General features: G+C 48.4%; 1 protein-coding gene across 4 annotated transcripts; it reads left to right on the top strand.

Moving 5' to 3' along the window:
* The first annotated feature begins 482 nt into the window (after positions 1 to 482).
* CFAP298 (cilia and flagella associated protein 298) lies at positions 483 to 15,950 on the top strand. 4 transcript variants are annotated; one of them, XR_010655842.1, is made up of 7 exons: positions 483 to 665; positions 2,928 to 3,095; positions 7,347 to 7,414; positions 12,626 to 12,784; positions 14,486 to 14,621; positions 15,340 to 15,435; positions 15,727 to 15,950. XR_010655842.1 is itself a non-coding variant. In XM_065876568.1 (7 exons), the coding sequence occupies exons 1-7, from the start codon at positions 527 to 529 to the stop codon at positions 15,835 to 15,837; spliced, it is 873 nt and encodes a 290-aa protein (XP_065732640.1). The 4 variants fall into 4 exon arrangements, 3 of the variants coding, with proteins under 3 accessions (XP_065732640.1, XP_065732641.1, XP_065732642.1); XM_065876568.1 differs by having other exon boundaries at positions 527 to 665; positions 14,486 to 14,617; positions 15,727 to 15,837; XM_065876569.1 differs by lacking the exon at positions 15,340 to 15,435 and having other exon boundaries at positions 527 to 665; positions 14,486 to 14,617; positions 15,727 to 15,837.
* The last annotated feature ends 4,560 nt before the right edge of the window (positions 15,951 to 20,510 follow it).

Genomic DNA, 20,510 nt, shown 5'->3' with positions numbered 1-20,510 from the left:
TGGGGAGACTGCTGCGGGGCTGGGCACCTGTGGGTTCCCACCGCCCCACCCATTCCCGACCTAGCAACCTCTTTCCCACCCACCCATCTCCCTGGGTGGAATCTTGGGCCCCAGGCGAGCCGACTGGGCGGCCAGCGCTCCACTCAGCCGGCTGGTCTGTTTGAGGGTTGCCCCGACGACACTCACTTCCGGGAGCAGGGCTCGGCGAATCCGGCTCGCCGGGTGCGGGCGGGCCCCGGAGGCCTTCCCAGACTGTGTGGATCGTTGCTCGCCAGCACCTGCTCCCGGCAGTGGAGGGCGGGGTCTCCGCCCCAGCCTCGGGGTCTGACCTTGAGCGGCGGCCCTCAGACTGTTTCTTTGTTGCTCCCGGCAACAGCCACTTCCGGGAGCGAGTGCAGTTCCCCCAGCAACGCGAGCCCCGGAGCCCCGGGTTCCCGCCTCCCAGCGGCAGTTAGTCGGTCGGTCGTCGCTGTTCGCCGCTCATTCCGGGCCTTCTCGCCTCCTCGGCGGGGCCTCCACAGCCACCATGGTTCTGCTGCACGTGAAGCGGGGCGACGAGAGCCAGTTCCTGCTGCAGGCGCCGGGGAGCACGGAGCTGGAGGAGCTCACGGTGCAGGTGGCCCGGGTCTACAACGCGCGGCTCAAGGTGCAGCGCGTCTGCTCAGGTGCGGCCCGGCGGCGCGGCGAGTTTGCCGGCTGGGTTGGGGTGGGGGCCCGGACCGCGAGGGCCCCAGAAGGGAAGAAGAAACTGGGCCATCTGGGACGAAGTTGGGCGGGACCCACGAGGCTTTCTTGGGCAGGTTGGGGCCGAGGGTCAAGTTTGTGAAGATTTGCAAAGATATGCGGCAGCCGGGCTTGAAATGGGACAGCGGGGTTCGCCAGAGATGCTTCAAGAGCTGGTGGACCGCGAGGAGAGGCTCCCGGAGCCGGCGGGGAGGGCGCACCCCAGGTTCTGGTTGCCGGGATTGGGGCTCTGTGAGCAAACCGAAATAGACCCTGTACAGAGGAGGCAAGAGGCATAGGAGGGAGCCGGAAGCTTGGGCCCAAGAGCCGGTGTAGTGGATTTCAACAAGTGTGAGAGGTGGCACGACCACTGGGCCGTTTTTTACAAGTGAATTTCCTATTTTGAGACTTTGGAGGTAGAGCAGTTTCCGGTGGTGAGCCCCCCACCTTTGGGATGGCCTTCAGAGGTGAGAAACAGAGAGCCTCGGTGTTCTTGCCTCTCTTGGTGTTCCCTTCTCCAGGAAGCAAAGCCTGATTCTCCTGTTACAGTGTTTTGGTCACTGTCCTCTCGACACTCTGGAGCAGTGCCGTCCAAGGGAGCTTTCCCCGGCAATGGAAAATGTTCCCAGGTTGTGCTGTCCAGTAAGGTATCCACTAAGCACAGGGGGCCGTTGAGCACCACCAAGAAACTGCGTTTTTTATTTCATTGCATTTCAACTTAAATCCAAGTAGCCACGTGCAGCTAGTAACTGCCACATTAGGCAGCGCAGTACTTGACAGGATGCTACTCCAGGTGTGGTCTAGGGTGTGATTGTGTCTATAATTACACCACGTGATTTTTGTACCATGGAGAACTCCTTAAGCGTCGTGGTTTCTACCTTTATGGGTCATACGTATAGTTTCTTAGTAAAATTTACTGACTCCAAAAGAAGCTCGATTAAGTGTTATTTTAAAATGAAAGCATTTGGGGAGAAAAGGGCCTCAACTTCTTTTTCTATGAAATTATCCATTGAAATGTGGTGCTGATTGTTCGGGCATGTTAGTGAACTTAAAACCCATTCATTTGGGACTTCCATGGTGGTCCAGTGGTTAAGACTCTGCGCTTCCACTGCAGGGGGCGCGGGTTCGATCCCTGGTGGGGGAACTAAAATCCTACATGCCATGCGACGTGACCAAAAAAAAAACCCAACCCATTCATTTAGTCTACAGTCCTTGTTATCAGCCGTGATTCAGGCAGGCCCCAGTGCTATGCCCACTGAAGACAGGGATGAATGAGACCAGCTCCTTGACCCCCAGATACTTACAGTCTGGTGGGGAGAGAGACAATATGTATCCCATAAATAACCCATTAAGTTCCACCATTTGTTCCATAGTATTGTATTATTACAGGCCATCTAGTGTCTTCACACAGTGCTATGGGAAGACTTAGCTCCGCCTACCTCTTTCATGTGAAAGAAAGAAGGGAGAGAGAGAGAGAGAAGGAAAGAGAAGAAAGAAAGAAAGACAGTTTTGCAAGGTTGAAATGTGGATTCGTTTTGGGGTGAATATATATGGAACAGGAAAAATATAAAGCATGCATCTGAATAGTGAACATGATACTAGAAAATCAAGATCTTGTCTCTGCCACTGTGGAAGGGCATGAGCTGCCTTACATCCTCCCCAATGATCAGATGTACATAAATCCTTTATAAAGTATTTATATAAAGTTTTATATACAGTAGTTGAAGTGTGACCAGAGCAAGCCTCAGGTGATACAGCTGCAAATTAGGGAAGATGAGGATGTTGATAACGGTCTGGCCTACCTCTCAAGGTTAAATTAAATGAGATAAGCTATGTGAACGTGCTTGGAAAACCATAACGCCCTATGTGGATGTGTATTCAGACTGTCAATGAATTTGAATTTGTGCTTCCTGAGTGCCGGGAAGTATAACATAGCACAGTGGGTTAGAGCACAGAACCTGTAGCCTGTGAGCGGTGGGTAAACACCCAGACTCTCTGCATCGGTTGACCTAGGACAAATTGGTGAGCATTTGTCAGAGGTCAAGGACAGGTCTGGCACATAGCAAGTGGCATCAGAGTGTTTGTTAAATAAAATAGCCAATGGGCAAGACCCCCGACCACTAGGGAGCTTACATTCCAATGAGGTGTAAGGTGTTATGATGATGACTACCATACATATTGTCTAACTTTCTCTTGTTTTTAAGAAATGGAAGAATTAGCAGAACATGGCGTATTTCTCCCTCCCAATATGCAAGGACTAACTGATGACCAGATTGAAGATTTGAAATTAAAGGATGAATGGGGTGAAAAGTGTGTCCCCAGTGGGGGTTCAGTATTTAAAAAGGATGATATTGGACGAAGGAATGGACAAGGTAATTCAGCATTTTTCTTCTCTCTGCATGCCTGAGTATAGTGATAAGTACGAAAGCAGTTCTTTAAGTTAAAAAATTGACCTCAGTATTTATATACAAACTTATAAAATACTGCACCATGTAATAACTACTTGTAAAACACTAATCCAGAATGAATTAGGAGGAAAAGAAGACATCTGTCTTCTTGCTCTAAGTTGCAGCTAGCTTTTAAATGTGATAGATGAACCATAAGAAATTACCATTTTTTGTTCTTCTTTCTCTAATTGCTTTAGGTGCAAGGTTAGGTTATTTATTTGAGATGTTTCCTGTTTCTTAAGGTGGGATTGTATTGCTATAAACTTCCCTCTTAGAACTGCTTTTGCTGCATCCCATAGATTTTGGGTCATCGTGTCTCCATTGTCATTTGTTTCTAGGTATTTTTTTATTTCCTCTTTGATTTCTTCAGTAATCACTTGATTATTAAGTTATTAAGTAGTGTATTGTTTAGCCTCCATGTGTTTGTATTTTTTACAGATCTTTTCCTGTAATTGATATCTAGTCTCAGCGTTGTGGTCGGAAAAGATACTTGATACAATTTCAGTTTTCTTAAATTTACCAAGGCTTGATTTGTGGCCCAAGATATGATCTATCCTGGAGAATGTTCCATGAGCACTTGAGAAGAAAGTGTATTCTATTGTTTTTGGATGGAATGTCCTATAAATATCAATTAAGTCCATCTTGTTTAATGTATCATTTAAAGCTTGTGTTTCCTTATTTATTTTCATTTTGGATGATCTGTCCATGGGTGAAAGTGGGGTGTTAAAGTCCCCTACTATGAATGTGTTACTGTCGATTTCCCCTTTTATGGCTGTTAGTATTTGCCTTATGTATTGAGGTGCTCCTATGTTGGGTGCATAAATATTTACAATTGTTATAACTTCTTCTTGGATCGATCCCTTGATCATTACGTAGTGTCCTTCTTTGTCTCTTCTAATAGTCTTTATTTTAAAGTGTACTTTGATATGAGAATTGCTACTACAGCTTTCTTTTGGTTTCCATTTGCATGGAATATCTTTTTCCTTCCCCTTACTTTCAGTCTGTATGTGTCTCTAGGTCTGAAGTGGGTCTCTTGTAGACAGCATATATATGGGTCTTGTTTTTGTATCCATTCAGCCAATCTGTGTCTTTTGGTGGGAGCATTTAGTCCATTTACATTTAAGGTAATTATTGATATGTATGTTCCTATTCCCATTTTCTTAATTGGTTTGGGTTCGTTATTGTAGGTCTTTCCCTTCTCTTGCGTTCCTTGCCTAGAGAAGTTCCTTTAGCATCTGTTGTTAAGCTGGTTTGGTGGTACTGAACTCTCTCAGCTTTTGCTTGTCTGTAAAGGTTTTAATTTCTCCATCAAATAATGAGATCCTTGCTGGGTAGAGTAGAAAGTTAGATCAATGGAACAGGATAGAAAGCCCAGAGATAAACCCACGCACGTATGGTCACCTTATCTTTGATAAAGGAGGCAGGAATGTACAGTGGAGAAAGGTCAGCCTCTTCAATAAATGGTGCTGGGAATACTGGACAGGTACCTGTAAAAGTATGAGATTAGATCACTCCCTAACACCATACACAAAAATAAGCTCAAAATGGATTAAAGACCTAAATGTAAGGCCAGAAACTATCAAACTCTTAGAGGAAAACATAGGCAGAACACTCTATGACATAAATCACAGCAAGATCCTTTTTGACCCACCTTCTAGAGAAATGGAAATAAAAACAAAAATAAACAAATGGGACCTAATGAAACTTAAAAGCTTTTGCACAGCAAAGGAAACCATAAACAAGACCAAAAGACAACCCTCAGAATGGGAGAAAATATTTGCAAATGAAGCAACTGACAAAGGATTAATCTCCAAAGTTTACAAGCAGCTCATGCAGCTCAATAACAAAAAAACAAACAACCCCATCCAAAAATGGGCAGAAGACCTAAACAGACATTTCTCCAAAGAAGATATACAGACTGCCAGCAAACACATGAAAGAATGCTCAATATCATTAATCATTAGAGAAATGCAAATCAAAACTACAGTGAGATATCATCTCACACTAGTCAGAATGGCCATCATCAAAAAATCTAGAAACAATAAATGCTGGAGAGGGTGTGGAGAAAAGGGAACACTCTTGCACTGCTGGTGGGAATGTGAATTGGTACAGCCCCTATGGAGAACAGTATGGAGGTTCCTTAAAAAACTACAAATAGAACTACCATATGACCCAGCAATCCCACTGCTGGGCATGTACCCTGGGAAAACCATGGTTCAAAAGAGTCGTGTACCAAAATGTTCATTGCAGCTCTATTTACAATAGCCCAGAGATGGAAACAACCTAAGTGTCCATCATCGGATGAATGGATAAAGAAGATGTGGCACATATATACAATGGAATATTACTCAGCCATAAAAAGAAACGAAATTGAGCTATTTGCAATAAGGTGGATGGACCTAGAGTCTGTCATACAGAGTGAAGTAAGTCAGAAAGAGAAAGACAAATACCGTATGCTAACACATATATATGGAATTTAAGAAAAAAAAATGTCATGAAGAACCTAGGGGTAAGACAGGAATAAAGACACAGACCTACTAGAGAATGGACTTGAGGATATGGGGAGGGGAAAGGGTAAGCTGTGGCAAAGCGAGAGAGTGGCATGGACATATACACTACCAAATGTAAGGTAGATAGCTAGTGGGAAGCAGCCGCATAGCACAGGGAGATCAGCTCAGTGCTTGGTGACCGCCTGGAGGGGTGGGATAGGGAGGATGGGAGGGAGGGAGATGCAAGAGGGAAGAGATATGGGAACATATGTATATGTATAACTGATTCACTTTGTTATAAAGCAGAAACTAACACACCATTGTAAAGCAATTATACTACAATAAAGATGTAAAAAAAAAAAGAAATTACCATTTTTGTAGGCAACAAGTGATTGAAAATTGCCATTTTCATGTGGTGCGACCTAATCGTTTGAGGGGATAATCATTGATAATGTATTGAAGGGTGTGTTTTGTTACAGTTTGCAGATCAGGGTTTATTTAGAGATTCTGTGTGGAAGGAGGAAATAAATATCAGCCCAACAGTCTCCACTCGAATTGAGGACATGTCTCTTTTGTACAAAGCAGCTTAGGACACACCAGAACACTGAAGAAATTCCTCTTGTTTTAGTATATGGTTGTTTGTGTGGAACTGGAAGGAAAAAGGGATGATAACCCATTTTGATAGCTTCTTATCCCTTTTAACCTGCATGAAAAACTCCATTTAAAAGGCTATAGGGGCTTCCCTAGTGGTGCAGTGGTTGAGAGTCCGCCTGCCAATGCAGGGGACACGGGTTCGTGCCCCGGTCCGGGAAGATCCCACATGCCGCGGAGCAACTAAGCCCGTGCACCACAACTACTGAGCCTGTGCTCTACAGCCCGCGAGCCACAACTACTGAAGCCCGTGTGCCTAGAGCCCGTGCTCTGCAACAAGAGAAGCCACTGCAACGAGAAGCTCGCGCACCGCAGTGAAGAGTAGGCCAAACTCGCTGCAACTAGAGAAAGCCCGCGCGCAGCAACGAAGACCCAATGCAGCCAAATAAATAAATGAAGAAAGTTTATCATGGATTCTTTAAAAAAAAATAAAATAAAAGACTATAATTGATCAGTTAACAAACACCTAAGTATCTACTATGCCCTTAAAACACTATTAGGAGCGAAAGAAATAAAGTGTCCGTATAAGGCCTTTGCATGCTCAGAAATTTTTTTTTAGTATTGAAGATAATAGGAATTTCTAGTATTATTTCTTTTGAACTTTAACCTAGAAAATAGTTGGTTGTCTTCCACATCTTTTCATACCTAAACCCATTCTCAATTTGGAGAGATCTTTTGCTTTTTAGGAGGAATGGCATCAATGAAAAAACTAATGGTACTCGTAAGAAGAGTTAACAGTTTATTTTTACCAGTTCATTATTCATCTTTAACCAAGATTGTCTTAATCACTTTTATTTTAATACAGTTTTGTATTTCTAGTAGTTTCAATGGCTATGTTATTTATTCAGCATATGAAGTTTGAAAGATTTTTACCTAATTTCTTACAGCCAGCTTTCCTGTATCCCTCATCTGAATTCCATTCTTGTACTTTCTCTCATCTCACTTCCTCCCTGACGCAGACAGAAGGGATTAAGATGTTTAAGAAGAGTTTTAAAGATGGCTGTCTCTCTCCCCCTTCCCTTTTTTATTTTCATAGCTCCAAATGAAAAGATGAAGCAAGTTTTAAAGAAGACTATAGAAGAAGCCAAAGCAATAATATCGAAGGTTAGCTTTTTAAATGAAGCCTTTCTTTCCTTTCCTTTCCTCCCTCCTCCTTCCCTCCCTCTCCCTCTCTCTCTTTCCTTTTCTCTTTCCTTCTTTTTCTTTCTTTCTTTCTTTTCTTCCTTTCTCTCTGTTTCTTTCTCTCTCTCTCTTTCTCTTCCCCTCCCTCCTTCCCTCCTTCCTCCTTCCAGAGGCAAGGGAAACAAGCATGTTCGGGGTGGGCCCTAGCTTTTCCTTTTCATAATTGTCCTCAATCCTCCCAGTTCTCTCAGGTCTGACAGAAATGGTTATCGGCTTGTGTAAATGTGGTGCACATATGAATTGATGCATATATGATTTTGTTTCCTTAACTTTTTTTTTTTTAGTTGAAGTATAGTTGATTCATTTGTGGTTTTTCCTGATTATATTCTATTTTAGGTTATTACAAGATATTAAATATAAGTTCCTGTGCTATACAGTAAACCCTTCTTGCTTGTCCGTTCTATGTGTTGTAGTTTGTAACCCTTAAGAACTAATGAAAGTGGAATGGGGAGATGCGAACATTGTAACCACACGCTGGATCTACAGATACCTGACTGGCACAGCATGTGTTTATTACGAATTAGCTTTTTGTAATTGTCTTAAGTATTTACACAAAAAGTGTTTCATTGAAGGAGAAACATACCATTGACCTGCATATACTGTGAGTCTGGAGGAGAATAATTTAAGGATTTTTCAAGAATTGAATGTTTTTATCAGTCGCTTTTGTTTATGTGTTGCTGGTACTAGTTGCTCCCACCCGCCACTGCAGGCCTTCTCACTTGATAACTGCTTTTTCTTCTGTTCCTCTCAATGCACTGGGCATAACTGTCATTTCTAAACCAACATTTCCCAAATTCTTCAAGCTCTTAACTAATCCTTTAAGTGCTTCAGGAAAGGCTGCCCTTCTGCCTGTTAATATAGGAAAGACTCTGGGAAAGCCGACAAGGAAGGCTTCGGTTCGATCCAATGTTTGCAAAATGCATTTGACTGCAGAACCTTTTTTTAAAAGGATAATAGCTAGTAACATCTAGTCAAATGGGCACATCTCAGAGCACGTTAGGAGAACAGTGGCCTGGACCCTGCTCCGCCCCCTTCACTCCCCACTCTTGCTTCTGTGGGTATCCTTCCTATTCATTTGTATCACTTCTTCCCTTTGCCTGTGTGTCTTTTTACATAGTCATGTCATAGTTGAGAGAGAGAGGTTTCCCAGGGGCTCCAGTCGCTTTGCTGCAGCGATTTTCCCAAAGTTGCAGAGCTCCTGGGTGGCCAGGCCTCACTTCTCACCCGGGGCTTCCACGCTGCTTCCCAAATGCAGCCGGCGTCGCTCTCGCCTCCCTAGACCCTGCCCTGCGTGGGGCACTTAGCCCTGTGGGTCAGAACCCACTGGGCGAGCAGGGAAGGAAGAGTTCAGGTCCCAGCAGCCCCACTGTGACCAGTCCCTTGGCCCTGGGCCTGGGACTCCACCTCCATTGCTCAGGTTCCTCAGGGGGAGAGTGGAAGACGGTGGAATATCGAAACTGGGGCTCCTTGGGGTGGGATGATGGTGTCCATGCCGCCTCTCTTCCTGGGACCCACCCTCTGCTGTGAGTGGGAGACCAGGACAGCGGGGAATCTCTGTCGTCCTGAGGCCACACCGTGAGTTTCTCTGTCACCCAACCATGGCATCTGGTGGGGAATCACCGCCCTTGACATTGGTGGAGTTTTTGTAGAAAATGACCCCGTGGCTCCCCCTTTCTGCATATATTGGTAGTGGGGGGTGGAGCCCTCTGAGTGGGACAGCTTCCCTCCGGTGACCCCGGATCCGGGAGATCTTCACACCATCTCTACGGCATGTGCCCCTCATGGGAAGGCCTGATTTATTTTATGAGGATTTATGACTTGGAAACAATTTCATAAGCCGCACTGGGAGTAGGTAAGGCAGGAATATTACCTCCATCTTACAGATGAGAACGTAGGTTTAAGAGAGTTTAAATCTGGGCCTCCAGGGCATTCTGCCTTCCCTGGGGTGCATCAGCTTCAGGCCACGGGTGCTGCCTGGCCCCCTGTCCCCCCGGGACTTGGGCATCCACGCTGATGATCCGTGTTGTACCAGGTCACGGGACTCCTGCATTTCCTCGGAAGCGAGGATTTTCATCTCCCTTCCGTGTCACTTGCCTACAGCTCGGTCAGGTTATAACTCACAGTTACTCAGAGCGGCTCCGTCTCAGATGTGGGCCCTGATGTCGTCCTCGTAGTGCAGGATCCTCCATCCTTCCCTGCCCCCGCCCTTGCCCCCCAGCCCCTTGTCAGCGTGCCGAGGGTTCCCGATAACCCCTCTCCCCTACCTCGCCTCCCAGCCCAGCAGGGCCCAAGGTGGCCTCTTCCTGGCTCCGGGTCTCTGCGTGGCCCGTGCTCCTGGCCTGACCTCCTTTGCTGAGCAAGCTCTGACCTCATGGGGACTGCGGGCCCGCTGGCCCTCCCCCCAGCCTGTCTCAGACCCTTCCTCTTCTTGGGCTCCTGCCCTCTCACCTTCTCCGTGGCAGATCTGCCTCCTGCTTTGGCAGTGAGGTCGAGGCCATCTGGCATAAGCCCTCGGTTTTTTGTCCCCCCTGCAAACTGTCTCTTCCTGGATCTCTCTCGTTCTTCCCTCGAAACTCCGACCAGTGTCTCCTGCCCCTGGGCTCTCCCACTTCCGCTGCATCCCCCACTCCAGCTGGTCTGCATCCCCCCTTCTAGAAACCCAGGAGGAATAATGCCTTTAGTCTCCCCTGTCCTATGGCAGCATCTACTCTGTAAGCACACTTGGGCCTCTTTCCTTAGCCTGAAATCAGTCCTCTGCAGCTTAACCTTCCACCTGCCCCCCCAACACTCGCCTCCCCCATCTTCCCACCCCCAGCAGCTTTCCCGAAGGAGAGGCCCCCAGATCCTCGGGCCAGATGCTCCCGGGTTTCTCAGAACCTGGCCTCTGTTTTCTTCCGCCACAGAAATGGCCGCCTCAGGGCCAACAGTGACCCCCCTCCTGCAAATCCAGGGGCTTTTCCCATCTGACTCCTGGAGCCCTCTCTGTCTTTCGACCACGTACATGAGCCTCCTCTATCCTGGTTCCCTCCCGGCTTCCTGGTTGCTGTTTTCTCTGGCTCTTGCCTCTTAAATTTGGTGTTTCTCAAAGTACTTTATCCTGAATCTCTTTTCTTTCTGCTCTTTCTTCCTCGGCATTTTATCTTCTCTGCCAAATACAGATTCCACTCTCCACAATAACTCTCAAATCTCTGTCCTCTACCCCAGCATCTTCCTTTACTTGCAACCTGAGTTTCCAGCTGGTTTCTAAAAGGTTCTACCTGAAAGTCCAACCAGCACTTCAAACTCAAGTTTTCTAGACCTGAGCTCATTGATTCCTCTGCCCTGTGTTCTTTACCCTAGAGGAAGCACTTCCTGCAGACTTTCCATTTCTTCTAAGAGCCACTGCTGTCTCGGTTATCCAGGCTCAGTGTCACCTTCGTCACTTCCTCTCTGTCACCTGTATGCCTTAAGTCTGGTCCTGTACCGTCCACTCCCATGGATTTAAGATGCATCTAAAATCCAACCCCTCGTTTCATATCCACGGTCACCACTTTATTTAAGGCTCCCCTGATAGCCTTTTTTTTTTTTTTTTTTTTTGCGGTACGCGGGCCTCTCACTGCTGTGGCCTCTCCCGTTGCGGAGCACAGGCTCCAGACGCGCAGGCTCAGCGGCCATGGCTCACGGGCCCAGCCGCTCCGTGGCATGTGGGATCCTCCTGGACCGGGGCACGAACCCGCGTCCCCCGCATCAGCAGGCGGACTCCCAACCACTGCGCCGCCAGGGAAGCCCCCCTGATAGCCTTTGTGTTCAGACACCAGCTGGGGGGCCTGCAACTCAGCTCTGACACTAACTACCCAGAGCTGGCACGGACCCCGCAAGCTAAAGGGTGAGGTCCTCAGCCACCAGGTGACCTGCACTCTGTCTGGTTTGGCTGCAGGTTTGGGGGTTCCCACCACCCCACTTCAGGTTCAGTAATTTGCTTGAATGATGCACCGAACACGCTGCAAGTGCTGTATTTCCTATTTTGTTATAAAGTTTTGTTATAAAGCATACAACTCAGAAACCGCCGGATGGGAGAGACCCATAGAGCAAAGTTAGAGCCCGGGGCAGGGGGTGCAGAACCTCCGCGGCCTCTCCTCCTCAGTGGACCCCGGGTGCACACCTTCAGTGTGCTCTCCATCCAGGAGCTCCACTGAGCTTCAGTGTCCAGAATTTTTATCAGGGTTTCATTGTGTGGACCTGATTGGTTAAATCAGCGGCCACGTGACTGAGCTCCTCTCCAATCCCCTTCTCCAGAGGTGGTGATGATGGGGGTGCGGGGAGGGTGTCTGAAAGCTCCAACCTGCTAGTCCCAGCTTGGGCTTCCTGCGGGGGCCACCCCTCCCCAAACTATGCAGGGGTTCACATGGATCACCTCGTCAGCATGAACCCAGGTCTGGTCAGAGGGGGCTGGTTAGGAATAATGACAACCCTATCACTCAGGAAATGCCAAGGGTTTTTGAAGCTCTGCGCCAGGAACAGGGGGCAAAGACCAGATACGCTCTCGATTACGTCACACCTTTCTCTGCACTCTTCAGAGCCTGCCTGCTACGTGGTCTGCCCCCGCCCGGGTCCATTCTACAACCACTGCAAGATGAGTCTCACGGCGTCACCACTTCTTCCCAGAGAAGCCACTCGCTGCCCGTCGCCTCACTGTCAATGCTAACTCCTCAGCCTGGCGTTCACGGCCATCCCAAAACAGGCTCCAGCCTGGCCGGCCAGCAGTGCCTTCCCTTCCCCGAGCTGCGTGGGCTGCTAGCTGTTACCTGCTTTTCTTTGCCGTTGCTTGTCCTGAAGCACTCTGTTCCCTGAGATGCCGTCCCCTCTGCCCCGTTTCCTGATGCCCTCTCGCATCTGTACCGCTGGACTGGGGTTCCTCCCCTCAGAGTGTCCTCTGCGCTTCACCCCTCTTGGTGCCGCTCATATCCTGCCTTATAACCTAGGTCGTGGTGGCCATGGCTCAGCCCCAGAAATAGAGCGTAGTCACTTTGGTAGCGAGCGCCGTCTGATTCTTTCTGTCGCTCTGGCAGTATCTGGCACGGGTCTTGTACAAGAGCTTGATTGAGATTTGTTGAATTGATCATCATAGATAACAATGCCTGTAATCATTTTCAGAAACATGTGGAAGCCAATGTCTGCGTTACCATGGAGATGGTGAAAGACGCCTTGGACCAGCTTCGAGGTGCAGTGATGATTGTTTATCCCATGGGGTTGCCGCCATACGATCCTATCCGGATGGAATTTGAAAATAAAGAAGATCTGTCGGGGAGTCAGGTATGTGGCTCTTGGGGTTTCTTCCAGGTGAGTTCCTTCCCTCCCCCAGCCCCCAAAGAGCAGCAGCCCCTCCGATTTGACCTTTCTCTGCTGATGTAGTTTGTTGCTTCGTACACAGCTTTCCATTTTGCTAGACTAGGCTTCAGAGCAGAGCTGTGAATTCAGGGGAGGACCCCGAGGACGTGCTCCTGGCTGAGGGCTTGGCCCCCACACACAGGGGTGGCAAGAGACAAGGGAGTAACTGAAAACAGTCCCATTTTCTTTGACCGCTGGGAAGCCAAAACCCTAATTTGTGCCTATTTCTACCCAAACGTATCGGTCCCTTTGCATGGAATTTTGTGTTCTAGGCTTATCTCTTTTTTTGTCCCCAATACATTTATTTATTTATTCGTTCATTCATTCATTCATTCTTGGCTGCGTTGGGTCTTCGTTGCTGCGCACGGGCTTTCTCTAGTTGCGGCGAGCAGGGGCTACTCTTTGTCGCGGTGCGTGGGCTTCTCATTGCGGTGGCTTCTCTTGCTGCGGAGCATGGGCTCTAGGCACGCGGGCTTCAGTAGTTGTGGCTCGCGGGCTGTAGAGCGCAGGCTCAGTAGTTCTGGCGCACAGGCTTAGTTGCTCCGCGGCACATGGGAGCTTCCCGGACCAGGGCTCGAACCCGTGTCCCCCACATTGGCAGGCGGATTCTTAACCACTGCGCCACCAGGGAAGCCCCTAGCCTTACCTCTTGCTCCTTATTATTTTCTTAGCTTTATGTTCCACTTTCCTTTGTTTTTCTCATTTTTTCATTCCTTATCCTGTGGGACAGTATCTTTTTCTCTGAGCCATCTTAAATAGGCAGGATATGCAGAAGCAAACGAACAGCCCCATTATACCTATACAGCTCTTCTTCAATTTATGATGGGATTATGCCCCAACAAACCCAGCGTAAGTTGAAAATATTATAAGTTGAAAATGCATTTAATACATTTAACCTACCAAATATCATAGCTTAGCCTAGCCCACCTGAAACGTGCTCAGAACACTTACATTAGCCAACAGTTGGGCAAAATCATCTAACACAAAGCCTATTTTATAATAGTGTGATTTATTGAATACTGTACTAAAAGCAAAAAACAGAACTATTGTCTGGTACGGACAGTTGTATCGGTTGATTACTCTGGCGATCACAAGTTACTGCCGTTGCCCAGCATCACGAGAAAGTCTCATACTCTACATCACTAGGCCGAGAAGAAATCAAAATTCAAAATTTAAAGCATGGTTTCTACTGAATGCATATCACTTTCACACCATCATATAGTCGAAAAGTCATAAATCGAACCATCGTAAGTCAGAGGCTTTTGTATTTAAACACCCAGCAGGATCCCCGCATTCTTCCCTGGCAGTAACCTAAAAATCCATCTAAGACAGACCTTCTATCATGGATGAGGGTGCAAATGAGATAGGATACCCGCCACCTTCCAGAAGTGACCTGAGTCAGGGCATGAGTTGAAACTAACAGGGAAGGTGCTGAAATGAGTGAGGGCTTTGAGTAGGGGGCATTAGTGCTGCCCGTGGGGGACGGAAGGGGAGGGCAGGGTGCTGGAAACCTGTCCCACTTCCGATGCTGGGAGGGGCATTGGCCAGGCTCCCTGCCCACAGGGCCGGCCCACACCCTTGGCCGTGTCCTGACCACCTTAAAGCTGGTTCTTGCCGTGAACCCAGGCAGCACTCAGCGTCATCACAGAATCAGAGGCACAATTGTGGTGGGCAGCAAAGGAGCTAAGACGAACAAAGAAGCTTTCGGACTACGTGGGGAAGAATGAAAAAACCAAAATTATCGTCAAGATTCAGCGGGTAAGTACTTTAACATGTCACTCTTTTTCGCTTACTTGCAAACTGATAAAACTTTACATTAAATCTGAAAGATTTAAACTCTTGTGCAGACACTTTAATCCTGCCGGTCCAGGCTTAAAGTCAAACTGTCCTCTTTATGGAGCAACAAAAACATGAAGGAAATATGGATCGATGGACGGTATCTGGAGTTTGTTTTAATTGGGGGGAAAGGAGAGTATGCTGCATTCATTTCAGCTTTAAAAATGGGGCTTACAAGTCACTAAAAATGTTTCTTGAAATGAAAAATACAGCCCAGAGCACTGATCTCAAGTTTTCCTAAGTGCTGACAGTCTGTGAAAGAGGTGGAGAGCTGGAGACCTGTAAGGACTTCGTGTGGAGCCGTATACCTGCAGGCTGCTTTGTTACGTGCTCTCTCCTAAATCATCTCTCTATAGTTTGGGGGCAACAGGGTCCCCCCCACGATTATCTCTACCCCTCCCTCGCTGGACCTGCAGTGGCTGACTTGGGAATGGCTGTGACCAACACAGCACCACCCAGCCTCCACTGTGAGGGCCCAGGGCCAGAGCGAGACTCCCCTCGTTATTCGCTGTGGATGATCAGAGATGCGACCTGTTTATCTTTAGCAGTCGGCAAAGGCAATTGTAAGGCGTGAGCTGTAACTTCCTGGGTCGTCCTTATAAGAACGCCTCAGTCCGCAATTTGCTGTCCCCCCGCCTTTTCAGAGGGGGCAAGGAGCTCCAGCGCGAGAACCCATCATAAGCAGTGAGGAGCAGAAACAGCTGATGCTCTTCTATCACAGAAGACAAGAGGAGCTCAAGGTACCGTGTGACTGATGGATTCTCAGCTAGCTGGCGCCTGGGGCGTTCACCCCCTCACCCCCAGGCCTTACTCTGGGCACGGGGGTAGCTCGGGGGGCTCTGCAGGCTGTGGTGAGGGCACCTCCTGAGCTTCAGCCTCTCCAGGGCTGCGGGGGCCCTGCCCGGTGTCCGCCTGCCTTAGGCTCTGGAGGTGTCCTGCTTCTGGGGACGTGGGGAGCAAGGAGGTTGGCCGTGGGTTCTATAGAACACTTTCCTGAAATGCCTTCCTGAGCAAAATACGTTTGTGTCCAGAAACTGGAAGAAAATGACGACGATTCCTGTTTAAATTCTCCGTGGGCAGATAACACTGCTTTGAAAAGACATTTTCATGGAGTAAAAGACATAAAGTGGAGACCAAGATGAAGTTCACCAGTTGATGAAGCTTTCTAAAATATTAGCTCACCTTTCTTCTGGCAAAATAATAATAATGATAATAACTAAAAAGGACACCCACAGCTCTCTTTGAAAGTTGTTGAAATTTCTGGTTTTCCTAGTTTTTTCAGTTTGAATTTTTAAAATAAAAGTTATTCAAGGTTTTAGAACTTAATAAACACATCCTCAAAAGAATCCGCCTAAACTATTTTTATTTCAGGACGACTATCTACTAATCTGAGGTTTTTCTTTGGCAAACTACTGAAGATATAGTTACAAATATATTTTGCTTCCTGATGGCTTTATTTTATATTCTCATAACAGCTGCTGTATTGCAGGAGGTTGAAAGTACCTTTTCTCCCAGGGATCTGCTGTGAAACTTGGCTGTCAGTGGCCACTAGAGGCCGCCCGTCACTTCCTTACCCGCATTCTTCCTGGGCCCTCCCTGTGGAACTGTCAGAGGCCCAATTCTCAATCTTGTTGAGACTGGCAGGGGGTCTAACTGTAGCCTTGTGTCTCCCAGCTTCAAAGGTGAAGTTCACCCCCTGGTTGAGACCTGGCTGGTCTTGTCTTCCAGGTGTAAAGCCTGTACCTGTGATGGAAGTTGGGTGGCCAAACTAGACTAACCTTGAAACTGGACAAATTCTTATGTAGTTTCTGGGCTTTTCCTGAAAACAAATGCAGATCCTGGTTCTCCCCGTGGGCTCACAAGAGCCTGCAGCTCTTGCCGTGCTGAGGTCGGTACCGAGGCTGACAGATGCAAACGCTGTTGGCTCGGTGACAACCACGTTGGCTCACCTGTCATCCTGACTGGTTTTCTAGGACATCTTTGATTTTAAATTCTCCAGCTTACCATCTCTGCAAATGCTGACGTCTGAGCAGCTCGAGTACATCTCTTAGACTGTGCAGCCAGAAGTGGCCTAGACGTCTTGTCCAGCTACACTTGGTCTGTAGAAGGCTCTTCCCCTAGTTGGAGGAAACGCATCACGCTCACTCTGAGGAAGAGTGAAGTGACAAGGACGCTGCCTGCCCTGGTCTCCCTGTGCCCAGTGCTCCTCGCCCGCCACGGTGCCGGAGCGCCCCGTACACACACAGCCACAGGGATGGAGCTGGGAGCGGGGCCGGGGCCGGGACCCTGGGTTCCCAGACCTGATTCCGTTGTGGAGGGTGAGGACCGTCCATGTCTCCCCCAGCCCTTCACACATCGGCGAGACCTACTCAGAGTGCCCTCACCTCGAGGGGAGGCCTTGGCTCCTGGCAGACTAGTGCCCCTGGAGAGCACCCTATGCAGGTTCTCCTCCCAGAACCCTCTGCAGCCTGTCCTCATCTCCCCACAGTCTCCAGGTTACTTAGGGCCCCTGCACTGACGAACATTTCTGCTGTCCTCAAAACAGCATTGTTCTAAAGTGGCTTGTAACCGACGATACGCTTTGATTGTACCTTACTCTTTTGACTGTCAGATTTTGTAAAATCAGGTTTGCGTCTGTTTGCTTTTTGACTTTCATTAGTATTTTATTTTTAGCAAAGTAGAGTTGACATAATATTAGATCAGTTTCAGGTGTAACTTTCATCGTAATTTTATTTTTTTTCATTATAATTGTAAACGTCTCTGTGGAAGGCTTCTGTCCTTGGACGACATAAAGTTTGCAATAAGATCCTGTGGTTTTATTTGAGGAGCACCCGCTCTTGTCAGTGCATAGTTTACGTGCGTGCGTGACAGCCATACTTGACTTGCAGAAAACGTTAAGCCACGTGATCACAGTAGATCTTCTTAAGAATCACTGTTTCCATATCACTAGGAATTCGTGACTCCATGGGATTTCGGTGCTTTCTGTGGCCATGACGGTTACTCTGTTGCTTCACATAATCACCGGAAATTGTTAACCAAAGGGCCACTGGCTTTTGAGTGCAGAAATCACTGCATTACTGACATCACACTACAGCCCTTTATTGAATACTCACGTAAAACGCACAGTCCTCTCCTCGTCATAACCCCTGAGCTCTGTCCGTTCTGACATAGCGGCTCCTTAGAAGGGCAGTACGGGAGCTGCCCCTTCACGGCCGTCTGTCTGTAAGGAAGGGGGGCAGGCAGTCCCTGGGCGACTCTGTGCTAATGTGGGTTGATTCACTTCGCATCCACTCCCTGAGGAAGGTGGTGGTGACCTCAGATGGGTGGCCTCGCTCATCCACGGTCGCCTGGCTAGTGAGGCTAGAGCCAAGGGCCACTCCCAGGACTTCCCAAGAAATCAACTTACCAGCAAAAGTCATCTTGCCAAATGGCAGGCTATGGATCAGCTTAAGTATGCAGGCTTGGGCTTTTTGGTGGGACTGTTGTTTTTTAATCCCATACATCTGTGGATCAATATCGAGGAAACACAGTGCATGTTGTCTGTTGCCAGGCTGGGTCTGCGGTTTTGTCCTACATAACTTGTCTTCTCACACGGTTGTTTCAGGGAGACCAGGAATGCCTGTAATAAAACTTGTCACCACCCAAAACCCTTTCCACCGGCAAACCGAAACCCTGCGCAGTGTTTCTGCCGCAGGATTACTTCGTTCCTTGGCAACGGCTCTGCGAAGGCTGTGCCGTCAGGCTTGAAATCAGCCGCCACGAGCTGAGGCATGGTGGCCTTGAGCCGTTCTCCATGAAGCCTCAGGAAACTGCCTCCATCTCCCACCCTTCGTCCCAAGATCCCAGGGGTCGTCATTCTATTCCTCCAAGTCCACTGGCCCCAGGAGAGATGTCATTGGTTCCCAAGAAAAGTTCGATACTGGATGTCAGAGTACGGAGCTGTTTCCCAGCTACCAACGTGCTAAGTGCTTTACGTGTGTTTTCTCATTTACAACCTCTCGACAGCCAAATCAGGAAGAAACTAGTGTTGTCATTGCACCAATAAGGAAGCCAAAGCCCAGAAAGGTTCTTTTGCCCAAGGTGAAGCATCTAAAAGCCCACCTGCTTGCCCCAGAATCTGCCACGAACTATACGGTAAGTTTCCACGTACACCTAGTGTAGATGCTAAACCACGTGCTAGGGAACATCGGGGAGGGAACGTCCATGGAACACACCCCTGTGAAGGGCCCCAAGCAGGAGTGCTCTCTCCAGAGCGGGCAAGTGGCAGCCTTTGGTTATTTTAACTTACTCTGAGGCCGATAGTGATGGGATTACGGGTCCTAAGACTGCTTCGTTTCACCGACCACTGAAAAGGGGGAAAAGAGATATGTGAGCCCACCCATGAGATGCTTTAAGCAAATAGACACTTGGCTTGACTCTGAAACCACTGCCCAGAGCGATAAAAAGAGTCTGGGGTTGTGTCCCTGCTGGAGAAGGGACCCCAACCTGCTCTCAGGCCCAGCACACGCGGGTCGTAGGACACTTTGCCGTAGGATTCTGGGCCACGCTAGCATGGATTCAGAGGTTATTGGATGAGCAGAGTCCCACAGGCCAAGTCCCAGGCTATCATGACTGTGAATAGATTGAACTCGCTGCATTCAGACCAAGAAAACAGCAGCCACAGCCGTCTTGCTGTTCCAGCCATGGGACAGGATTCCAGCATCGTCATGAAATGCAGAATGGGAAGTGCCAGCAACTCCGTTTGCGGTTTTGTCACCTAAATCCCTGATCCTACAACCGTCTGTGTTGGGTGGCAGCCCTGCTCAGCAACCCCATGACCACAGCTGTGTCCCTGCCGTTCCCCTGACCCCACCCCAGTGCGCTTGGTACATCCGCCCAAGGTACCCAACGCGTTCTGTTGCTTTTCCTTGGCTCGTTGAGAGAGGCTGTCATACTGCAGGTGCCCAGGTGGCCTCAGCACAGGGCTAATGAAGGTGAGGATGGTACCTGCGCCTTCATTCTGCCCCTTCACCTGTCACATCATTTTGTTGTTGTTGTTTAATATTTATTTACTTATTTGGTTGCGCCGGGTCTTGGTTGCAGCAGGCGGGCTCCTTAGTTGCGGCTCACCAGCTCCTTAGTTGCGGCACTCAGGCTCTTCAGTTGTGGCATGTGAACTCTTAGTTGTGGCATGCAGGTGGGATCTAGTTCCCCGACAGGGGATCGAGCCTGGGCCTCCTGAATTGGGAGCATGGAGTCTTCTCCACCGCGCCGCCAGGGAAGTCCCTGTCGCATCGTTTTGAAACAAGACAAACCCTGCCTACGAGTAGGTGACTGCAGCGCACTAAATGCCCACGGGCCTCCTCTGTCCCCTCCTCCCTGCTTGCTTACTCTTGCCTCCCCCAGCCCCACCCCCAGACAAAGTAGGCAGGCACGATAGCAGCATTAACCTTCCGTTCTCATTTCTCATTTCGCGTCTCTATTTGCATTGTGCTGGGCTCAGAGCAACTGTATGTTTCAGTGGTAAGTCAGCAAAATACAAGATGCACTCAGAGCTCCTACTGGGAATTCCCTGGTGGTCCAGTGGTTAGGACTCCCCTGGTCGGGGAACTAGGACCCCACAAGCCTTGTGGAGGTGGGGAGTGGCTCCTGCTATCAGAATCCTGTGTTGTAACTAAATCACTTATTGTAAAATAAAAGAGATGGAGGTAAAACTACTAAGGGCATTAATATGCAAATCAGAACCCCCAAACTGAGAGCTGCTCTGAGTTTAACTCTTAGACCTTCACAAAAGGAGCTCAGCTCGGGTGAACAGGTGTCCACCTATTCTTGCAAC

This window comes from Phocoena phocoena, chromosome 4, assembly GCF_963924675.1.
Source record: "Phocoena phocoena chromosome 4, mPhoPho1.1, whole genome shotgun sequence".
Lineage (NCBI taxonomy): Eukaryota > Metazoa > Chordata > Mammalia > Artiodactyla > Phocoenidae > Phocoena > Phocoena phocoena.
Note: the sequence above shows the minus strand (reverse complement) of the source record. Positions and strands in the feature narration are given on the sequence as shown.